We start from the raw sequence: 21,852 nt of genomic DNA on the forward strand, positions 1-21,852 counted from the left end.
CTCTATCTCTTGGATCTGAATGCCTGTTTCCTTTCCCAGATTAGGGAAGTTCTCAGATATGACTTGTTCAAATATACTTTGTGGTCCTCTCTCTCTCTCAGCCTCTTCAGGAATCCCAATAAGGCAAATATTCTTCCTCCTCAAGCTATCATTTATTTCCCTAAGCCTTTCGTTGTGAGTTCTTAATTGTTTTTCTCTTTTTTCCCTCATGTTCCTTCCATTCCATCAACTTGTCTTCTATGCTGCTTACTCTGTCTTCCACCTCATTAACCTTAGCGTTAGAGCATCCAGTTTAGACTGCATCTCAGTTAATATATTTTTAATTTAGGCTTGTTAGATCTCAGTTCTGCAGTAAGAGAATCTCTAGGGTCCTTTTTGCTTTTTTCCAGTGCTACCAGTAATTTTATGATTGTACTTCTGAATTGAATTCTGACATCGTATTTAAACCCATGTTCAGCAATTCTGTGGCAGAGGTATTTCTTCTGAGTCTTTCTTTTGTAGTATTTATTTCTTCTAGCCATTTTGTTAAGCACAGAGTGGCTTATAATACCTATTCAGTGTCCTTACCTATGAGTAAGTGAGTTAAAAGTATCAACCACAACCTAAGTAAAATACACCCTAGATGATTCTGAAGAAGTCAGATACCAGAAAATAAAAGAAAAAGAAGAGCAGAGCAAAATAAAACAAAAGGACCACTAGGGTGAAAACATATTTTAAAACAAAATAGTAAAAATATAAAAACAAAAACAAACAAGGAAAAAAGGGGGGGTAGTGAAGAAGTGGTGGTGGAGAGAGAATATAGTCTCCCCGAAGGGATCTAGGGGTTATCCTCTTGGTTCTGATTGTATTTTGTTCTGTATGTTAGAAGATTCTCTATTCCAAATGTATATAAACCAGCCAAACTTATAGAGAGACCCAATATCAACCACAAAAACATAAACAAGTTAAAAGAGGTGGGCAGAATGGGAAGGAAGAGAAAATGTAATCTCACAGAATGAACCAACACGGTGTTCCACTTAGTTCAAGGTGTATTTGGGTTCCTATGTTAGAAGGTACTAACTTCCACCATTATAAAACAAAATGGGACAGAAAAGAGCAACAACAACAACAAAACCCATAACTCGTATATCTACCTAAATTAAATTGAATATGTTGAAGGGAATCCAATAATAAGAAATATATCTAAGACGTAATTATAGAAATATGAAAGTCAAAAAGGAAAAAGCTTAAAAATGAATAGTTGGTAAAATGTAGTTAAGGCAGGAAAAGAGAAAAAAATATTGGCAATTTTTAACCTGAAATAAAAACAAATCGTAATGAAAAAAAATCCCCCTCTAGTTCTATGTACTATTTTCCCTCAGGCCTGGAACTTTCCAGTGCTGCTTGTTTAGTAAAGTTGCTCTTCCCTTGTTCTTCCAGTGGTTCTTGGGAAGGGGTCTCCTGCACTGATTCTCAGGTGTCTGTGCCTGCCCCTTGCCTGGTGCCTGGCTCAGTTTGAACCATTTATCCTGTGAGGACTTTGTTTCCTAGAGGCCCTGCCTCTTCTAGGTGAAAGGTGGAAAAAAAATGACACTAGTCAGATTTCCAGCTCTGGAGCTGAGAGCTCCCCATGGTTGCCGAACTGCACTCAAGTCACACTGCACTCCCAGTCCAAACTGGCCTAGATGCTCCTGGAGGCAGTTGCAGGTGCACTGATCTGCACAAATTGAAGGGTTCCCAGTGTCAGGAGAATTCTTTCTTTCCTGTGCCCTTCTGGGGTCCACTTCTCCTGAAGGGAATGGAGCACAGCCACCTCCATCCATTGCCATGCTCTAGGATAAAAGGAGCTCCAGTCCCAGCTTGCATAATTGTCAGGCTTCTCCCAAATGCCCCAGAGGGCTGTGGCACTCTTGCTCTTTACCAAGATCTGACCACGGTTTGTGTTGAGCTCTCTCCAGGTGCCTCTACTCTTGCTGTGTCTCTGGGAATATTGAGGCTTCACTGCTCCTCCTGTGATTCTGCTCTATTTCCCTGCTGTGCACTTTTTCAGTCAGGGAAGATTCAAGTGAGGATTTTTAAATTTCCCACTTGCCAGGGCTTGGCCTTCATGCCTGGGCTTTCTGCAGCTGGGCTTTCAGGCCAGGTTTGTCATGGCTCTTCTTTTGCCCAGCTTGTTTGGTTTCCCTCCTGTTTTTTTTTTTTTTTTTCCTTTGCCTTCCTACCTTGTCAGAAGTGAACACTTTTCTCTCTATAACATTCCAGCTGTTCTCTCTTTACATTTTAGGTCAAAGTTGTAGGTGTCCAGGATGTTTTGAAAGTTACCTAGGTAAGTTTGTGGGACCAGATGAGTCAAGGACCCCTACCTTTCTGCCATCTTGTGTCCTACTTCCTGAGCCAATCCTTTTAAAAATTACTTTTTGTGATCTTGGAAAAAGAGTTCCAAAACACTTCTTGAGTGGCTGCCATTATTATAGAATCTCAAAGTTATGAGACAGATTTTATAATGTGAAATATAATTTTTTAAGAAAAAATATCAACCAAAATATTTTAGTTTCACCTTTGTTAATTTTTTGTTCCCATTTTATATAGGGAATAATTTATGATACCAACAATCTTAAGAGATCACCTGAAGATGGCAGTGATTCCTGGTAGCCTTTTACTTTATTGTCAGAGTTCATTTTTCCTTTAGTTGATATTTTCTCCACTTCAAAACATCACATTCACATTTCCAAGTGCCACTCATTCTACAGTTAGTTGTCTTTTGTCAGTTTGATGTCAACTAATCCCTGCCAACTGGTCATTAGTGTGAGCAGATAGTGATTTAAGGTGTCAGTTCTCTCACATAATTTGCATTTTAAGGAGTATTCTTTAAGACAGGTCTTCAAGACAAAATTAAATTTAATGCTCATTATCTTCTAACCATTGAGTTAATTGCCTTACATAAACTATCTCTTAATTCTCTCAACAATCCTGTGAAATAGCTTTTATTATTCCTTTTTACAAGTAAAATAAGCCTTCATTTGGGACATTTGGATGGCTCAGTTGATTAAGAGTCTAACTCTTGGTTTTAGCTCAGGTTGTGATCTGAGGGTCATGAGATTAAGCCCTGCATTGGGCTCCATACTCAGCATAGTCTGCTTGAGATTCTCTCTCCCTCCCCATCTGCCCCCTCTCTGCCTTTTCCCCTGCTCTTTCTCAATATCTCTAAAATGAATGAATGAATGAATGAATAAATAAATAAATAAATATCTTTAATTTAAAAAGATAAGGTTTCATTTAAAAAACAAAGGTAAGGGATCCCTGGGTGGCGCAGCGGTTTGGCACCTGCCTTTGGCCCAGGGCGCGATCTTGGAGACCCGGGATCGAATCCCACGTCGGGCTCCTGGTGCATGGAGCCTGCTTCTCCCTCTGCCTGTGTCTCTGCCTCATTCTCTCTCTCTCTCTCTCTGTGACTATCACAAATAAATAAAAATTAAAAAAAATTAAGAAAAACAAACTAAATTCCTAAATTTCCTCCTTAAGTGATTTCCTAAGCAGAGATAATTATTAAAAAAAAAATAAAATAAAAAAAAAATAAAAAACAAAGGTAATAGTAAGTATCAGAACTAGGATGGGAATCCCTGGCTGTTCAAATACCAGTTGAAATATTATGGTTAGTATACTATTTGGAAGCAAAGGCTATCTAGTATTCCTTCTTCACACTCTTTAAGGGGACATCTATTTATTCTTTAAATTTGATTATTCATACATCTAATTCTATAATGGATTTGAGGCTTGTAAACTTGTCTACCTGTTTTAAATGAGGGTGAGGTAAAAATATGTCCAATTTAGAGAAAACAAACATTATTTATTTTTTCTTTAATAGAAAAATGCCTCACCTGAAATGTTAGCAGCTTAGACTGGAAAATAGAAGGCTTCCTTAGCTCTATCTAATGGATAGTTCTCAGAGGAGGAGTCTCAGGCCTGCAAGAATTGAGGGGTTTCTAAGGCTTAGCATCTGGGACAGGACCAAGACCCCGAATCCTTCAGTGTCCATTGATGTTTGAGTATTTTTCCAAATTGAAGAAATTATGTTACTAGAGTTTAAAATCAGAAAATGTGAAAGTGATGACCAAGGATATTATGCTCCTGTGTTTGCTGCATGCGCAGACATAGGCTTTTCTACAGTTCATTTATTTTCTAAATTCAGCTATATTCTATGATGGTTCAAAACACAGAGTATGCAGAAACGAAATACTTTTAATCTGTAAATCTTTGCATAATATCTTAATTCACTTTCCTTGGTACTTCTTATATAATCAATTATTATAGTTTTATTCTCCTTTACTTTGCGACTCAGTTCAGCATTAGTATTCCCCATGAGGAACATATGATTGAAGGAGTAATGGCAGAGGGACTTGTTGGCATTGAGAAAGCTGAACCTGTGTCCATGGTTTTGAATATTGAGAAAGCCAGATATATTAAATATTGAGGATTTGTTTTGCCTGGGACTCAGTCCCACATAACTTAACAAAATCACCAAAGTATCATGATACTAAGCTGGTAGAATAGAGAATAAGCTAAGGGTCTAGGCAGTATAATAGAAATAATGATGAAAGCTTTTGAAATTTGATTCTTGTATTTCTCTTTATCTCTGGCTTTATCTTCTTATATTTTCCTTTATCTATGGCTATCAGTGGTTTTATGTACTATGGTGTTTCTCCTATTGAATGTGGAGACTATTGAAACAAGGCAACTTTTATGCTCTTTTTATACCTGTCTCAGGACCTATTAGAATTCTCTGCAAATAATAGCGATGACAAATAATGATTCTGCCTATCTTCTCTTGAGGATAAATTACTCTATTTCACGACCCTAAAGCCCCTGGTGTTCCTGGGCATCTAGAATATGCAGTAAATTTTGGGCCTTCTAGGTCTTGTATGTTTGAGAACCACAGCAATATAATCCTTAAATAGTCAATGATTCTTTTGCATCTAAGCAGTTAACGTAATCCTCACAAATAGTTGGAGCTAAACAAATGTACTAACTGTACATGTTAATAATTTTAATGTATACCCAAAAGCTGCTTAAACTATAACACATAAATATTATTGGTGGCTATTTAAACTGGTTCGTACCACAGAAGCAGAACAAGAGGTTTTCTCTTTTCAGCAGAAAGAGTAATATATGATGTTCACATTGTAAACATTCTCCCTGAGAGAACCCAAACAACCTTTTGATTACTCTTGAGTTAACTCTACTGGTTATTATTAATATTATAGTCTCCTGCTTAAATCTCTTTCCTAGACTTCAGATTCATATCCCATTTCTGTTGTACCTGTAAGTAACTAAGAGTTGATATATCCAGAACTCAACTAATCTTATTCTATCAAACCAACTTTATTTTCTAGTTGATAGGAAATAGTTATAGAGCCATAAACTTGAATTCATTTTCTTCTTCAAATTCCTCTACGTCTTTAAAATAAAAAGACAGTGAAGGTAAAAATAGGGCAAATGAAACAGAAAAGGCAGGGTAACCAGTATAAAATAAGATGATAAAAACAAACATAAATAAGCTGAATAAATACGTGTTGAATGAAAAAAAAATACAATCTTGATATAATATAATAAGCATTATTTTTGAGACGTTGATAATTCCATTGTTAAAAAAGTCTTGTCTGTGTTCATGCTGTGAAGCCTTTAGTATAACTTTAACTAAAAGTACATTATATGGTACAAAATGTATCAAAGATTGAAATCCTGGTTCCATCATTTACGAAGTATAGGAGCTTAAGTATTTCACTTAATCTTTCTGAAGCTTAGATTCCACATCAGTACAATAGGAATGACAATAATCTCTATCAGACACTTTGCAGGGATTGCATATTACAGTAAATATGAAAATATGGTTCTTGTATTGTTGAGTGGTATACTCATATATATTTTTGACGATAGCCTAATACTTCATACAAGAAGTCCCATTTCAATGTAAGCTTCTGAGATAACTTAATGCAGACAATATGAACAAAATGTATTTATTTATTTAATTAATTATTTATTATTTTATTTTTTACTCATGAGAGACACACACACAGAGAGAGAAAGAGAGAGAGAGAGAGGCAGAGACACAGGCAGAGGAAGAAACGCTCCCTGTGGGGACCTGTGGTACTCAATCCCAGGCCCCAAGATCATGACTTGAGCCAAAGGCAGATGTTGAACCACTGAGCCACCCAGGCATCTTTGAACAAAACATATATAAAGTAAAGCACTAATTACTGTGTTCCTTATTTTAAAGTTTCTATGATGATAACTTCTAAACCATAAAATATGTCTACATATGGTTCTAGGTTTTATGAGGCTTATTTCATTAGATAGACTCATTTTACATTATAACCCTAAATTTCAAAATTACTAAAGTGTCAAAGGTTTTACTGCCTTTTTTTTTCAATTTTGGCAACCAACACAATTTTAAGTATATATGCATAACAGTCTAGAAAAATATGTTTTCTCATAGATGAAGAACTATTTCCGTATCCAATCAAGATGTTTTCATTCACAGATGCTACTGACAGTAGTTAATATTGTTCTCTTGGGAATTAAACAATGCTATTTTGAAAAAAGTCAATCCTAGCTTTTACTTCTATTCACAAAAAAATGCACTGTACATCCATTTGAGGTAGTAAGAAAATGGATATTTGTGCTATTTCTGAATATTATTTAATATTCTGTGATATATAACTTTTTACAATTCTGTGTAGTACTACTGTATTATAGAAGCTGCTATACTTTGAAATAGAAATTTGAGTATATTTTAAAAGATTTTATTTATTTATTCATGAGAGACACACAGAGAGAGGCAGAAACACAGGCAGAGAGAGAAGCAGGCTCCATGCAGGGTCCTGATGTGGGACTTGATCCCCAGACTCTAAGATCCTGTCCTGGGCTAAAGGCAGGTGTTCAACCACTGAGCCACCCAGGCATCTTGTAATATTTGAATTTGAATGGGATATTGAGTGACCCAAATATCTTTAATAGATATAGGTTGTGATAAACTAATAACAGAAAGTTGATAGGAACTGTCTAAAGCCCTACAAAACTCAACTAATAGAATGAGCACATTTATTCAGTTATTTAGCATGAATTTAATATATACATACTGTTAGGTGTAATAAATTTTGTACCTTTAAGGACATAGACTCTACTAGGTTAGAGAAAAATCTTAGCAAACTTTTACTTCCAACACTTATTTCACATAATAAAATTCTGATAAAATTTTTGGGAGGTAAGATGGCAGATTAGTAGGAGGACCCTGGGCTTGCCTCATCCCTTACACACAGCTGGATAACTATTAAGCTATTCTGGATACCCAGGAAATTTATCTGAGGACTAACAGAACAAGATGCACAACTTGAGGGAAAGACAAGACCACATCATGGAAGGTAAGAAATGTGGAAACATGATTTAGGGGAGAAAATGATTGTGGATGCTACAGAGGGGAAGCAATGTTGGTCACAGAGAGGAGTAAGAAAAAGAAAGGAGCACATGGGAGATCACACAAGGAAAACATTTCCCCCAAAGACATTGACTAGTAAAACAAGAGGGGTTGATTTTTGTGATATTTTATGAACAGTAGTGCCTGTACACTAAAGTTTTAGAGGTCTGAGTCATGGCCAGTGTGGAGCTGGGGTGCTGCAGTGCTCCTGTGGAGGAGGACAGATAGCTGAGTAGCTGATGGAATGATCTGAGGATCCCCTGGGATACACTACGAGAAATGGTTCCTTCCTCCTTAGAGTGCACCTAAGAGATGTGGCATTGCCTCTCCAGGGACAAAACCGCTGGGGGGCTGTGTGGTACCTCAAAATCTATCTCTTTGTGCTTGCATCTGTTCCAAAATGGCAAGACCCTACCTCAGAGGACCAGCATGTGTTCCCACCATGCTAGGTTCCTGAAGTTTGGAGTTTCAAAACTCAGCCAACCTGTACTGCACAGTAAGGTGGTCAGATAGCCTAGATATAGTCAGGGTAAAGGCAGATATCTGAGGAAGCCCAGGACACACAAGATTGTCCAATTTTCTGGGAGGGCTTCCTAGGCCATAGTGGTTACAAACTTTTCTCTCTAGGATAAGAGAGGGGCTGGCATCAGTTGTCTCTACAACCCCTCAGCATAAGCTGGCTTCAGTGAGCAGTATAGTGTGAATACTGACAGCCTAAACCCCTTACACCAAGACCCAACCCCCTGCACTCTGCAGGTGCTGCTTTTCTAGGGCAGGTATGCTGAAGAACCAGAGAAGCAAGCCCTTCTTCCAGAGGACCTGACTGACCACAGAGTTCTGCAGTTTTAGTTCTAGTGGGAATAGTACTGGATGGGTCTCTTTCAACAAGCAGACCAGAGTACACCTGATTAGAACTCACCACACTCTGGTCAAAGTCCAAATACTCCCCATTGCAGGCAAAGAGAAACTCTGCAGAGGCCTGACCTAAGAGAAAGAGTAGCCAAAGCACATTAGCAGAGTGCACATAGCATATACCAGAGATACTCCATGAAGTGCCAGACCCTGGGCAGTCTGTCACTTCTTCTTCATAAACCCATCAATCTTTGGAGCATGAAACATAACAGGCTTCTTACCACACAGAAGAGAGAAACCTAGAGAAAAATTCGAAGATGGAAGAATTCATTCCAAAAGAAAGAACAAGTAAACACCATAGCTAGGGACCAAATAGCAACAGATATAAGCAATATGCTTGATCCAGAAATTAAAGCAGTGATCATAAGGATACTAGCTGGATTTGAGAAAAGCATAGCAGACACTAGGGAGTCCCTTACCACAGGGATAAAAACCTAGGAATTAGTCATGCTAAAAAAAATTTTAAATGCTATAACTAAGATGTGAAACTGACTAGGTATAATGACTACAATGATGGAAGAAACAGGAATAAATGAGTGTCGTAGAAGATAAAATTATGAGAAAAATGAAGCTGAAAGGAAAGGAAAAGAAACATACTGTATAAAAAATGTAGACTTAGGGAACTCAGCAACTCCATAAAGCATAATAACATTTGTATCATAGGAATCTCAGAAGAAGAAGAGAGAGAAAAGGGAGAAGGAGGTTTATTGGAGGAAATTGTAATTCAAAGCTTCCCCTGATCTGAAGAAGGAAACAGACATCCAAATCCATGAAGCATAGAGAACTCCCACAAAAATCAACAAAAGCAAGCTAACACAACACATATTCTAGTTAAATTTGCAAACATGGAGATAAAGGAAACAAATCCTAAAAGTAGCAAGAGAAAAGAAGTCCTTAACTTAAAGTTAGCTGCAGATCTCTTCACAGAATCCTGACAAGCCAGAAGAATGGGGCATGATATATTCAACATGCTAAGTGGGAAAAACCTGCAACCAAGAATACTCTGTCTAGCAAGCTTATCATTCAGAATAGAAAGAGAGATAAAAGAGTTTCCCAGACAAACAAAAAATAAAACAGTTTGTGACCACTAAACCAGCCCTGCAAGAAATATTAAAGGGGACTCTGGGATAGAAAATCAAATGTGAAAAAGACTGACTATAAAGGAATACAGAAAACAATGACTTAAGTAATACAATGGCATTAAATTCATATCTATCAAGAATAATTCTGAATGTAAATAGACTAAATGCTCTAATAAAAAAACAACACTGTGTATCAGAATGGATAAAAATATCAAGACCCATCCATATGTTGCTTACAAGAGACTCATTTTAGACTCAAAGACACCTGCAGATTGAGAGTGAGGGGATAGAAAAACATTCATCATACTAATGGAAGGCCAGAGTAGCCATACTTATATTATACAAACTAGATTTTTAAACCAAAGACTATAACAAGAGGTGAAGATGGGGCCTTTATTATGATATAAGTCTACATTTGTAATCCAATATGTTTCTTTTCCTTTTCTTTCAGCTTCATTTTTTCCCATAATTTTATCTTCTGACACTCATTTATTCCCCTGCTTCTTCCATCATTGTAGTCATTATGCCTAGTCATTATAATCATATCATAATAAAGGAGTCTATATGAAAGAAGACCTAAGAATTATAAACATCTATGCCCAAACTTAGGATCACCCAAATAAAATAAGATGAAATCAGAGAGGGAGACAAACCATAAGAGGGAGACAAACCACAAGAAACTCTTAACTATAGAAAACAGACTGAGGGTTGCTAGAGGGGAGGTGAGTGGTGGCGGAAGGGATAAGTGGGTGATGGAATTAAGGAGAGAACTTGATGTAATGAGCACTCAATGTTAGATGCAACTAATGAATCATCTAACTCTACCTCTGAAACTAATAATATACTATATGTTAATTAATTTATTTTAAATAAAAGTTAAAAAAAAGCAGTGTTGTATATATTGGAATGGAATACAATGGAATACTACTCAGCCATAAAAAAGAATGAAATCCTTCCATTTGAAATAACATGGATGAAGCTAGAAGGTACTATGCTAAGCAAAATAAGTTAGAGAAAGACAAACAACATATGATTTCACTCATATGGAATTTAAGAAATGAAATAGATGAACATAGGAAAAAAAGAAATGTAAACCATGTTCTCTGTGGTGTCTTAGAGAACCATGTTATTTAATTATACAGAACAAACAGGGTTGCTGGAGGGGAGGTGCATGGAGGATAGGTTAAATGGGTGATAGGGATTAAGGAGGGCATTTGTTGTGATGAGCACTGGGTGTTGTAATATAAGTGATGAATCACTAAATTCTATTCCTGAAACTAATATTACACTATATGTTAAGTAACTGGAATTTAAATAAAACTTGAAATAAAAAAATAAAATTCTGATAAAGTAATAAGTTAATTATAATTTGAAAGAAGAAAGTAAAACAAGAATAAGGAACAAACCAGAATTAACTATCAGTTAAATAAGTATGCTATGATGGTCCAAATGACTGTGTGGATGAGGCAGAAATTTGGGTCTGAGATTCCTGGTATGTACCAGGTTATACACTCATTTCACAATATATGATCTCATTCCACCAAAAAGAAGACAGTTGTTGAGGTCATAATAGGCATTAGAGCAAGGACTCAAGCCCTAGGCCTCTTTCATTGAATGGTCCTGGCTTATTCTGTCTACACTTTACCTCTCCTCTTCAGCAATATTTTTTTACTTTACTTTCCTGAGACATTTTCAGAGTTCTCCTTTTAATTGACCAACCAAGGCATTAGAATTAAATCACTGTTTCTCAGTATCATTGTGCTTTCAATGAATAATTCCAATCCTTTAACTTTCAGTCTTTTCCTTTGGCAAAAATACAAAATATCATATTTTTTTTCTTTATTAATATGAGAATCACATTTTACTTATGTATTTTATAATTATGTTCATTTGCAATACATTATGAAAAAAAGTAAATAGTAAAAAAAGATCTCTTACTACATGGTGAGGGCTTTTCAAGACATTGAGGACTTTGGCTTTGATTCTGAATGAGACAGTGTAATAGTTTGCTTAGGGTATCATAACAAAATGCTATAGAATAGGTGGCTTGACAATAGAAATTTATTTTCCCCATGGTACTGGAGGCTAGAAGTCTGAGTTCAGGATGCCAGCATTGTTGGTTTCTGGTGAGAGCTCTTTTTGACTTGCACACACTGCCTTTGTACTATATTCATATACAAGGGAGAGATAGAGCGAGTTCTAGAGTCTCTGCTTATAAGGACACTAATTCTATCCTGAAGGCCATATCCTCATGACCTTATCTAATTTTAATTACCTTCCAAAGGCCCCATATCAGTATACCATCACACAACATATGCATTTTGGTGTAACTCAATTCAGTCCTTAGTAGATGAGGAATTTTGGAGTGTTTTGCACAAAGCAGGGGTGACATGATACAACATAATTTTAAAGAATCACTCCAGCTATTATGTTAAGAATAGATTGGGGGATCCCTGGATGGCTCAGCGGTTTAGCGCCTGCCTTCAGCCCGGGGCATGATCCTGGAGCCCCAGGATCGAGTCCCACTTCGGGCTCCCTGCATGGGGCCTGCTTCTCCCTCTGCCTGTGCTGCCTCTCTCTCTCTCTCTCTCTCTCTGTCTCTGTGTGTGTCTCATGAATAAATAAATAAAATATTAAAAAAGAATAGATTGAAAAAAAGATGAAATAAAAAACAAGGGATAATAGTTAAGATACTGTTGTGAATAATCCAAGTAGGAGATGATAGTAGTTCTTTCTAGAAAGCTACAGTAGAGGGTGTTAGAAATGATCAAATTTTGGATAAAGTTTTGAGTAGGACCAATAAAATTGCTGATGGTTTATCTGTGAGATGTCAGAAAGTGAGAAGTTAAAAATGACCGTAAGGCCTAATGAATAGTAAGAGATGGAATTGCCTTTGTCCGAGTTGGAAAGACTGCAGGTGGAGCAGGTTTGGGGAAGATATAACCAGTTTTAGACAGGGTTAGGCTTGACATGCCTATTAGCCATTCTGATTGGAAATGTCAAACAGGCAGATAGATATACAAGCCAGAGTCCTGGTTGGAAATATATGTTTGGCAGTTGTAAGTGTTTAAAAGATAAGCATTTAAGTATTTTATGGAATGAAGACTAAAAATAATCCAAATGCCATCAACTGAATAATAAACAGAAGGATCTCTATCTATACAATGGAATACTATTCAGCAATACAAAGTGACAAACGACTGATAAATGCCACAATATGAATGAAACTTAGAAACATTAAACTAAGTAAAAGAAACCAAACACACACCCACTCTCTCTTACCACATATATATACACACAGACTGAACATTGTATGATTTAATTCCATTAAAATAAAATTTTTTTTAAAAAGTAAATTGTGGGGAAATTGGGTGGGAATACCTTTGTGAAATGATGGAACTGTTCTAGCACTAGATTTTGGTAATGGTAGCACAATGTCATAAATTTACTAAAACTCAATAAACTATACTTGAAATGAGTGAGTTTCCTGGGATATAAATTATACTTCAATCAATCTACTTTTTAAAAAGGGAAACACAGAGGCAGAGAAAGAGGGACAGAGAGATATAGAATTGAAATACTGGAGTTAGATAAAGTATGACAGGCAAAACTTTTGAAGAGTTTTGTGATGAAAAGGAGCAGAAAAATGAGGTAACAGGTGAAAGACAACATTGTCAAAAGAGCTTTGGTTTGTTTTGTTTTCAAGTGAAGGAAAGGATAGTATAGTTGGATGCTATTGGGATGATCAAAAAGAGACCAAACCATCTCTGGGTGAAGATGCATTTTAGTGATTTTTTAAAGTAGACAGAAAAAAGGATGAACTATAGTGAACAGGTTAAGGGACTGTGAGGAGAAAGAAGGGCGAATAGGTAATGTGGAGAAAGGTAATGTGGGATATCTGTTCCAATGTTACTCTGAATGGCACATACAGTTTGAGATAATAAATAGCCGTAATTTTAAAGGGCTGCAGGGAAGCCATGTCTTCAGGTGATATTCAAGTTTCAGTTGGAGCAAGAAAGGAAAAGGATGTTCAACAAAGGACCTAAAGATAGATAGGATTTGGCTGATAGGGAGAAAACTATCCATCTGGTAAGTGTTAGACATTGGTCTGAATGCTGAGTTACTTCTGTTATTTTGGGCTCTGACATATCCCTTAAAACTCTAGGGCTAACACTGATGTTTGAGTGGCTCATTTGATATAAAACTCCAAAATGAGTACCTAGTAGTATACAACCTCTCCTATTAACTTTTACAATCACTCTAATATTTCTTTTTAATTTTTTAAAAATTTCTTAAGTAATCTCTATACCCAAGTTTGTGGGGCTCAAACTCAAGATCCCAAGGTTAAGAGTCACACATTCCACCAACTGAGCCAGCCAAGTGCCCCAGCCTAATATTTCTTAAAACATATATACAATAGCAACTATCTGGCATTATTCTTACTGATCTCACAATTTATAGCATTTTTATTTCATCAGTTATTAATACATATTCTTATTTCTTGCTTATCATGTGTGCAATTCATTATGCTATTTTTCCCCATTAGAAATCTCTATAAAAAAAAAGAAAAAAAAATCTTCTCTATAGTTTTCTTTGGCAATCAGATGATTTGTCTTTGTGTCATCTTTAGTTTTGTATCATTCTATCACATTTCCCTTTTCTACACATGTCCTAACTGCTTTTCAGTATGGATTATGTTTCAAAAAATCTTGCTTGCATGTTAACTACTTTGAATCTGATGGTGAACACTTACATCCTTTGTAGAGCAGATTCCTCTGTCCTCCTCCTCTTCCTTCTTTTTTTTTTAATCTCTAGCAATTATGCAATTATTACTGATAGCAATTATTATTTGAGTTTCAAAGCAAAATGTTTTTTAAAAATATTTTCTTGTTGAAACATAATTGACTTTTCTTTCAGTTAAAAAAATTAGAAAGGAATCAGATAAAGTTGAGAAATTTTTAAAAAATTGATTGAGGTCCTATGATAGTTTTTGATAAGAATTATCTATGGTAGAACAAAATTGGGCCCCATTACTACACTGATAATTATAGCCTAGAAACAAATGATTCTCACACTAAACAAAGAAGAAAAATTGATTGAGATGCCAATACCCTGAATTCTATTTCCTGTTAATGCTGAGGTCTTTGTTATTTCTCAGACATTTGATTCTCTCTCTCTCTCTCTCTCTCTGGTACTGACCCTTCTTAAATTGTAGTATAGGAAAACTATTCTATGATACAAAGAGGTACTCATCTCAAATTATAGAACTAAAAAAAAAAGAAGTATAATTAGCTGAGTTGGGAAAAGGGAATATAATTAATCTGAGCACAGCTTATTATTCTGTTCCCCCAAATCCATGAAGTATGACTATGATTATTACAGATAAGAGCTCAAGTGGCCAAAAAAGTAATAAGTAAATTATATTTTTGTTTGAAACTCAAAAAAACTATTTCTTAGTATATTTTGTTCCAGTCTGAGAAACAACACCATAAACAACCCAGTTTCAAGCTTATTTTCAGAAACAAGATGCACTTTGTTATTCAGTTACCTCAACTCTGACACTTCAAAAAATTTTGAGAAGTTTTAGTCTTTCATTTATCACATTCCTTGCGCTCCGAGCAACATACTCCTCACTGGTGGCAGGCAGAGACATAACCACAACAGTCAACAGTTAGAAAGGCAATACCAGGATCTTATCACAGGAGTGCAGTCTTCTGTCCAGGGGTAGTTAGAATAGATGATCTTTAATTACTCAACTAGTACTCTGACACATTTCAAAAACCCATGCATATTTTTCACCTGGAATATATACACTGTTTAAAAGAATGAGCATATAGTAAAAAGAGAGCAGCAGCAATATAGAACGGGATCCTACTGTACCTGGTGAATGAGGCGGAGGAGAGCACATCAAAACAACCCCCTGGCCTTCCCTCACAGAGACTGCACTTCTTGTCCGTCCACTAAAATTTCCCAGATCTGTCAATACAACACAGCATTTAGATGCAAGGGGAAGAAAAAAAAAAAAGCTTAAAGAATTAATACTTTTATAACTTATACCTACTTTGATCTCATTATGCAGAAAAAGTTCATTTTTGCTTATTAGGCATTGACATGAGAGACTTAAAAATAAATCCATACCATATAATTTTAAATACCACTATTTTCAAATTATATGCACTACACATTCTTTGCTTCTATTTATAGTTCATATAAGTTGCCAGTATAAGAAGAAAATAGACAATACATTTATAATACATTAAATTGTCCTTTTATTTCTTTGTAATATTTCCAACATACTGATTTTTTTTTTTACTATTGATAAAACAAATTCATGCATAGTGAGAAGATAAATAAAAGTGGTTAGAGGCACCTGGTGTCCAATCTAGTGCCTCATTATGTCATGCTAGGAATGGTGTGTAAAACCACATGAATTTTCCAAATTAGAGAGACTTGTGTGCTCTAGTAGAATATAATGAGGAAATGAATTATTCTTTTTATATAAATGTGAGCAAAAAGTCATGTTATTTTAATTTTATAGAGGCCTGTAATGGCTTGTACAAATCAATTTACTCATCCATTTTGATTACTCTGGGAATATTGTAGTGATCAAAATACTCAACTATATGTATGAAGGATCATAGCATTGATTGAGGTTCAACTGTCTTCTCTTAAATAATGTTGCATTTACGCAATTAGAAAATACATTCTTAAAAATAAAGTTGCATAAAAAATGAAGTGTTTTATTTGTATTTCTATTATTGTTTATTAATCTATTCACAGCTCAGAATATATGGCCCTTCCCCCTTCTTGGGCTAAGTTGATCAAAGATATGATTTTTAGAATAGTTTCCTAGAAATCGTAGAAGTTCAATATTTTTATAAATAATCCTTAGTTTGTGAAATCATGTTCCCATGGTGAAAAATACACCTTGAAAACGTTCCGCCTTTCCCTCCATTACTCACCAACTATAAAAGAGGTTTTTTTGAAACTTCTCATTACTTCACATTAAAATAGTCTGTTTCACAGTAATACAATGTAGACCATAAATATAATGTTTAGTAATCTGACAAATGAAGAGAGTAAGCAGTCAAGAAAGCACACTGAAATTATATAAAGGAGATGAATCACTAACTTTAATATCTGGAGAGGGATTATATACTTTTTTTTTGAGGTGTGCACAAGAATTTACTGATTTACTGAAATGTACAATCAAATCTTCTTAAATACATTCAAAATCGTGAAGAACTACTAAAAGTGAAAGCATAATGTCAAATGAATAGAGAACTGTTCACTATTGATGAAAGTGTTTAGACTTTCACATGTAATTCTATGCTTCATTGTAAATAGTTAAACATCTCACAAACTAGATAGATAAGAAAGAATTGTCTTATTTCAACTTCTTTTTTTCTTTTTGGTTCTTTTTAAGAACATATACACTAACTTCTGATAAAAATCAAGTTTACTCATTTTCAAATATGAGTGACTCATGGCTTAAATTCCTATGTATTGATTCTTAGGGATAGAAGCTGCCTTTTTCCCAATAAAAGCTCTTATTTTTTCCCAATAAAAGATCTTAATATGAAAACAAGCATTGTAAGATGTCTAATTTGACTTCCTTTGACTATCCTCCTAGAAACAGAAGCCACATGGTGAGGCAGTGGTTGCATTAATATCTCTTTGGGGATTATGGTTTCACTTTCCTTTTTTCATCCTCACTGAATTTATAAACTCTGAAAGGCTATTTGGATATCAATGTTTATAACTGAATCTCCTAAATGCTTCCTGAAAAATATATATGTAATTTCTATTCCATTTACTACAAGTTTATGGTATGTTTATTATGACATTTCAAATCAACGTATTATAGTAAAAATAATATTTTAATAAAGAATGGTCCTAAATTAATTTCTATATATGAGAAACTGAAGTATAGGCATGGCCCAGACATGAAAAAGAAAGAAAATCATAGGGGCAACACAGGTGGCTCAGGGGTTTCACGCCGCCTTCAGCCCAGGGCGTGATCCTGGAGACCCGGTATCGAGTCCCACATCAGGCTCCCTGCATGGAGCCTGCTTCTCCCTCTGCCTGTGCCTCTGCCCTCCCCCTACCCCCTTCTCTCATGAATAAATAAAATCTTAAAAAAAAGAAAATCATAGAATAATTATGACCCAACTGTGTTTTGAGATCACAATGACCTAAAAGAAAACACTAAGTTGTAATTGCTTTATTGTGTATCAGTTGTTAATACAGGTACAATTCATTTTGTCATGAAATTTTCTCTGTGTCATTATTTTCTAGGAAGCATAATACCAGCGGTACAAAGATAAGTGATTTTTTTTCAATTGTGAATACATTATTTCTTTCTTTCATAAGACATATAAAGATATACTGAAAAGGAGACTGTCCTTTCATGGAGAGTATACTTTTCTCATTTAAGCCTTTCCTCTAAGGGAAAAAAATAGTGAATTACCTATAGTGTAAAAATGGTCCTTGTGTCAGGCAAGATTCTGATTGATCTGTGGCAGAATGATTTATGTGAAAACAATTCTTGGTTGGAGTGCAGATGGCAATTGTGCAAAATAATCTTTTTTTTTAATTTAAGATTTTATTTATTTATTCATGAGAGACACAGAGAGAGAGAGAGAAGCAGAGACACAGGCAGAGAGAGAAGCAGGCTCCACGCAGGGAGCCCGACGTGGGACTCCATCCCAGGTCTCTAGGATCACACCCTGGGCTGAAGGCGGCGCTAAACCACTGAGCCACCAGGGCTGCCCTGTGCAAAATAATCTTAATGACAATACAGCTGGTTGTTTTTATCTCATTGTGAATAAAAAGCAGTTAGTCTCTTTGGAAGTACTCATTGGAGAACATACTCTGAGTGCTTATTACATTATTTTAATAGATTACACATTGTATCTATCAAAGAGATAAAAAAACAAGAACTTTTATGGATGGAGCTTTGATTATTTTGTTGGCACAATAAAAAGTACATGTTGATATATTATTTTTTAATTTTAAGGGAAAAAATGAGTAAAAATTAAAGTCTTAATATAAGACTTTCAAGTTCAAGTCATGAACTGAAATAAACCTCTTTCTGAACCCATAAAACAGCACGTGGACAAATAGATAAGATATGGCTGGCGAGGAAAGTCTGTGATCAAGAATCACAGGGCACTAGGCCTTGTCCTTTCTGTAACCCTTCTTCCAAGTTCAGAAGCTCATTCAAAGTTTGATAATAAAGCTTTAATTAGAATTGCAGTTTACAAAATTATTGCGCCTATTCATCTTACATGAACCATGCAAAGAAAAACAGATATATAATAAATAATGTGTTTGAGAAGCTTACACAACAGTTAGAATATAGATTTAGGATCTAGGATTTAAGGCATATTCATAAGATATAAACAAACCATTTCATCCATTGATTTAATAAATATTTCTTCAGTGAGAAACACACACTGAACACAATGTTAGGTCCTGGGGTTACAGAAGAGATAAAAAAGGAAGGATGTAGATATATGAACTAATCATATCTACTAGGGCCAACTGTACATAGACCCAGCTGAATCTGTGCCACCAAATAAGTGTATAAGCTCAAAGAATTATCACAGCTTCAGCTTGTTCAGCTTATGTCATAAGCCATTCTTATGAGTTACCATGCAGCTCTTTATGATATTCTCCTAAATGTGAGCTACACATACACACACTCACATATATTTTGGGTTTTTTCCTTCCTTTTCTCCTTCCTTCCTCTGTATGCCTACTTTCCCCTTCCCTCTTCCCTTTTCTTCCTTGCATTATTCCACAAAGGATTTGAAACAGCTTGATATAGATGATAGATAGATGATAAGTAGATGATAGATAGATAGATAGATAGATAGATAGATAGATAATAGATAGATACAGATATATTTTAAATAGTAAAGGGAATAGAAGGGAAGGGAGAAGAAATGGGTAGGAAATATCAGAAAGGGAGACACAACATGAAGACTCCTAACTCTGGGAAAAGAACTAGGGGTGGTGGAAGGGGAGGAGGGTGGGGGGTGGGGGTGAATGGGTGACAGGCACTGAGGGGGGCACTTGACAGGATGAGCACTGGGTGTTATTCTGTATGTTGGCAAATTGAACACCAATAAAAATAAATTTATTATTAAAAAAGTAAAATAAAAAAAATTAAAAAAGATATATTATTTTATATGTATATATATTTTATATGTATATAATACAAAAGATTCCAGGTGACAGATTCCAGGTGAAGATAAGATGGGTATGGTATCAATCCTGTAGCTTAAGATTAACACTTAAGAATATGTCATATACTTTTGTAAATTATTATAAGTTGGCCATTAATTTTACCTTTACATTTAAAAGGGCCAAAATAAAAGGCTGTATCTTCAGTCTTAGCATTCATGGTTATGGCAAGATAAAAATTTTTCAGTAACTCAGGAGAAGAATGTTAACAGTTAGTAAGGTCTATAAAGGGATTTCTTCTGAAAGACTTCATAAATATCACACTGGGTGCTACAGTTGGGTTGAACAAATTTGCAAACAAATTAGCAAGATTTTTCTCCCACTAAGACACCTTAAGTAGGTATAGTACATGGGCACACATACACACAGGCTAAAACATTTAAAAAATCATTGCCTAGAAAGGTGAATTTTTAAAATGTTGGAGAGAGAAAGCACCTATGGGATTCAGGACATTTATCTTATGATCTTATGTTAAGTACAATAGATTGGTTAGTTTTCAGGGAGAAATAAAGGAAAAGGGTCAAAGTAACAGGATAAATGCTTTTAAAATTTTTATTTAAGTTAAATTAATTAACATACAGTGTATTACTAGTTTCAGAGATAGAGTTCAGTGATTCGTCAGTTGCATATAACACCCAGTGTTCATTACATCATGTGTCCTACTTAATGCTCATCACCTGTTTATACCATCCCTTACCAACATCCCCTCCAGCAACCTTCAATTTGCTTTTTATGGTTAAGAATCTCTTATGGCTTATCTCCCTCTCTGATTTTGTCTTAAATTATTACTCCCTCCATACCCCCTATGTTCATCTGTCTTGCTTCTTAAATTCCACATAGGAGTGAAATCATTGATAAACATCTTTCTCTGATAGACTTATTTCGCTTAGCATAATACTCTCTAGTTCCATCAACATCATTGGGAATGGTAAGATTTCCTTTTTTGGATTCCTGAGTAATATTCTATTATATATTCTATCATCTTCTTTGTCCATTCACCTATTGATGAACTTCTGGGGCTCTTCCCATAGTTTGGCTATTGTGGACACTGCTGCTATAAACATTGGGGTGCAGGTGCCCCTTCAGATCACTGTTTGTGTCCTTTGTATAAATGCCCAGTAGTGCAACTGCTGGGCCATAAGGTAGCTCTATTTTTAACTTTTTGAGGAACATCTATACTGTTTTCCAGAGTGGCTGCACCAGTTTGCATTCCCACTAACAGTGTAAGGGCTTCCCTTTTCTCCACATCCTTACCAAGATTTGTTGTTTCCTGAATTGTCAATTTTCTCCATTCTCACTGAGTGTAGTTTTGATCTGTATTTCCCTTATTATGAGTGATGTGCATTTTCTCATGTGTCTGGTTAGCCATTTGTATGTCTTCTTTGGAGAAATGTTTGTTTATGTCTTCTGCCCATTTCTTGACTGAATTATTTGTTTTTTTAAAAGTTTTTAAAACTTTTGAGTTTTAAAAGCTCTTTACAGATCTTGGATACTAGCCCTTTATCTGATATGTCTTTTGCAAATATCTTCTCCCATTCTGTTGGTTGTCTTTGGTTTTGTCAACAGTTTCCCTTCCTGTTCAGGTTTTTATCTTGCTGAAGTCCTAATAGCTCATTTTTGCCTTTTTTCCTTTGTCTTTAGAGATGTGTCTAGCAAGTAGTTGTGGCTGAGATTGAAAAAGTTGCTGCCCGTGTTCTCCTCAAGAATTTTGTGAGATTCCTGTCTCACATTTAGGTATTTTATCCATTTTGAGTTTTTTTTTTTCTATGGTGTAAGAAAATTATCCACTTTCATTCTTCTACATGTGGCTGTCCAATTTTCTCAACACCATTCAACAGGATAAATCTTATACAATTATGATAAAATGTTGAAGTTCATGTCTCCTGGGTTTTAATTTCCTAGCCTTAAATCTCTTCTGAGTAAGTGACAATGTTTAGTATATGAGAGTTGTGTGTTTGGAAGAAGAAATGGGAATCAGAGTTATTATATTAAGTTGTACTTTGTTAGGGAATGCCCAGGTGGCTCAGTCCGTTGAGCATCAGACTCTTGATTTTGATTCCAGTCATGATCTCAGTGTCATGGGATCATGCCCTGAATTAGGCTCCACACGTGGCCTGGGTTCTGCTTGGGTTTGTCTCTCCCTCTCCCCCAAACCCC

At 35.5% G+C, this 21,852-nt stretch overlaps 1 protein-coding gene across 2 annotated transcripts in view; it reads right to left on the minus strand.

The window, feature by feature from the left end:
- Positions 1 to 21,852, minus strand: part of CNTN5 (contactin 5) — a 1,277,333-nt gene that overhangs the window by 395,723 nt on the left and 859,758 nt on the right. For both annotated transcript variants that reach the window (XM_038568215.1, XM_038568216.1), the window contains one exon: positions 15,325 to 15,420. In XM_038568215.1, the coding sequence (XP_038424143.1) occupies positions 15,325 to 15,420 (96 nt within the window). The remainder of the gene's footprint in view (positions 1 to 15,324; positions 15,421 to 21,852) is intronic.

Source organism: Canis lupus, chromosome 21 (assembly GCF_011100685.1).
Source record: "Canis lupus familiaris isolate Mischka breed German Shepherd chromosome 21, alternate assembly UU_Cfam_GSD_1.0, whole genome shotgun sequence".
Classification (NCBI taxonomy): Eukaryota; Metazoa; Chordata; class Mammalia; order Carnivora; family Canidae; genus Canis; species Canis lupus.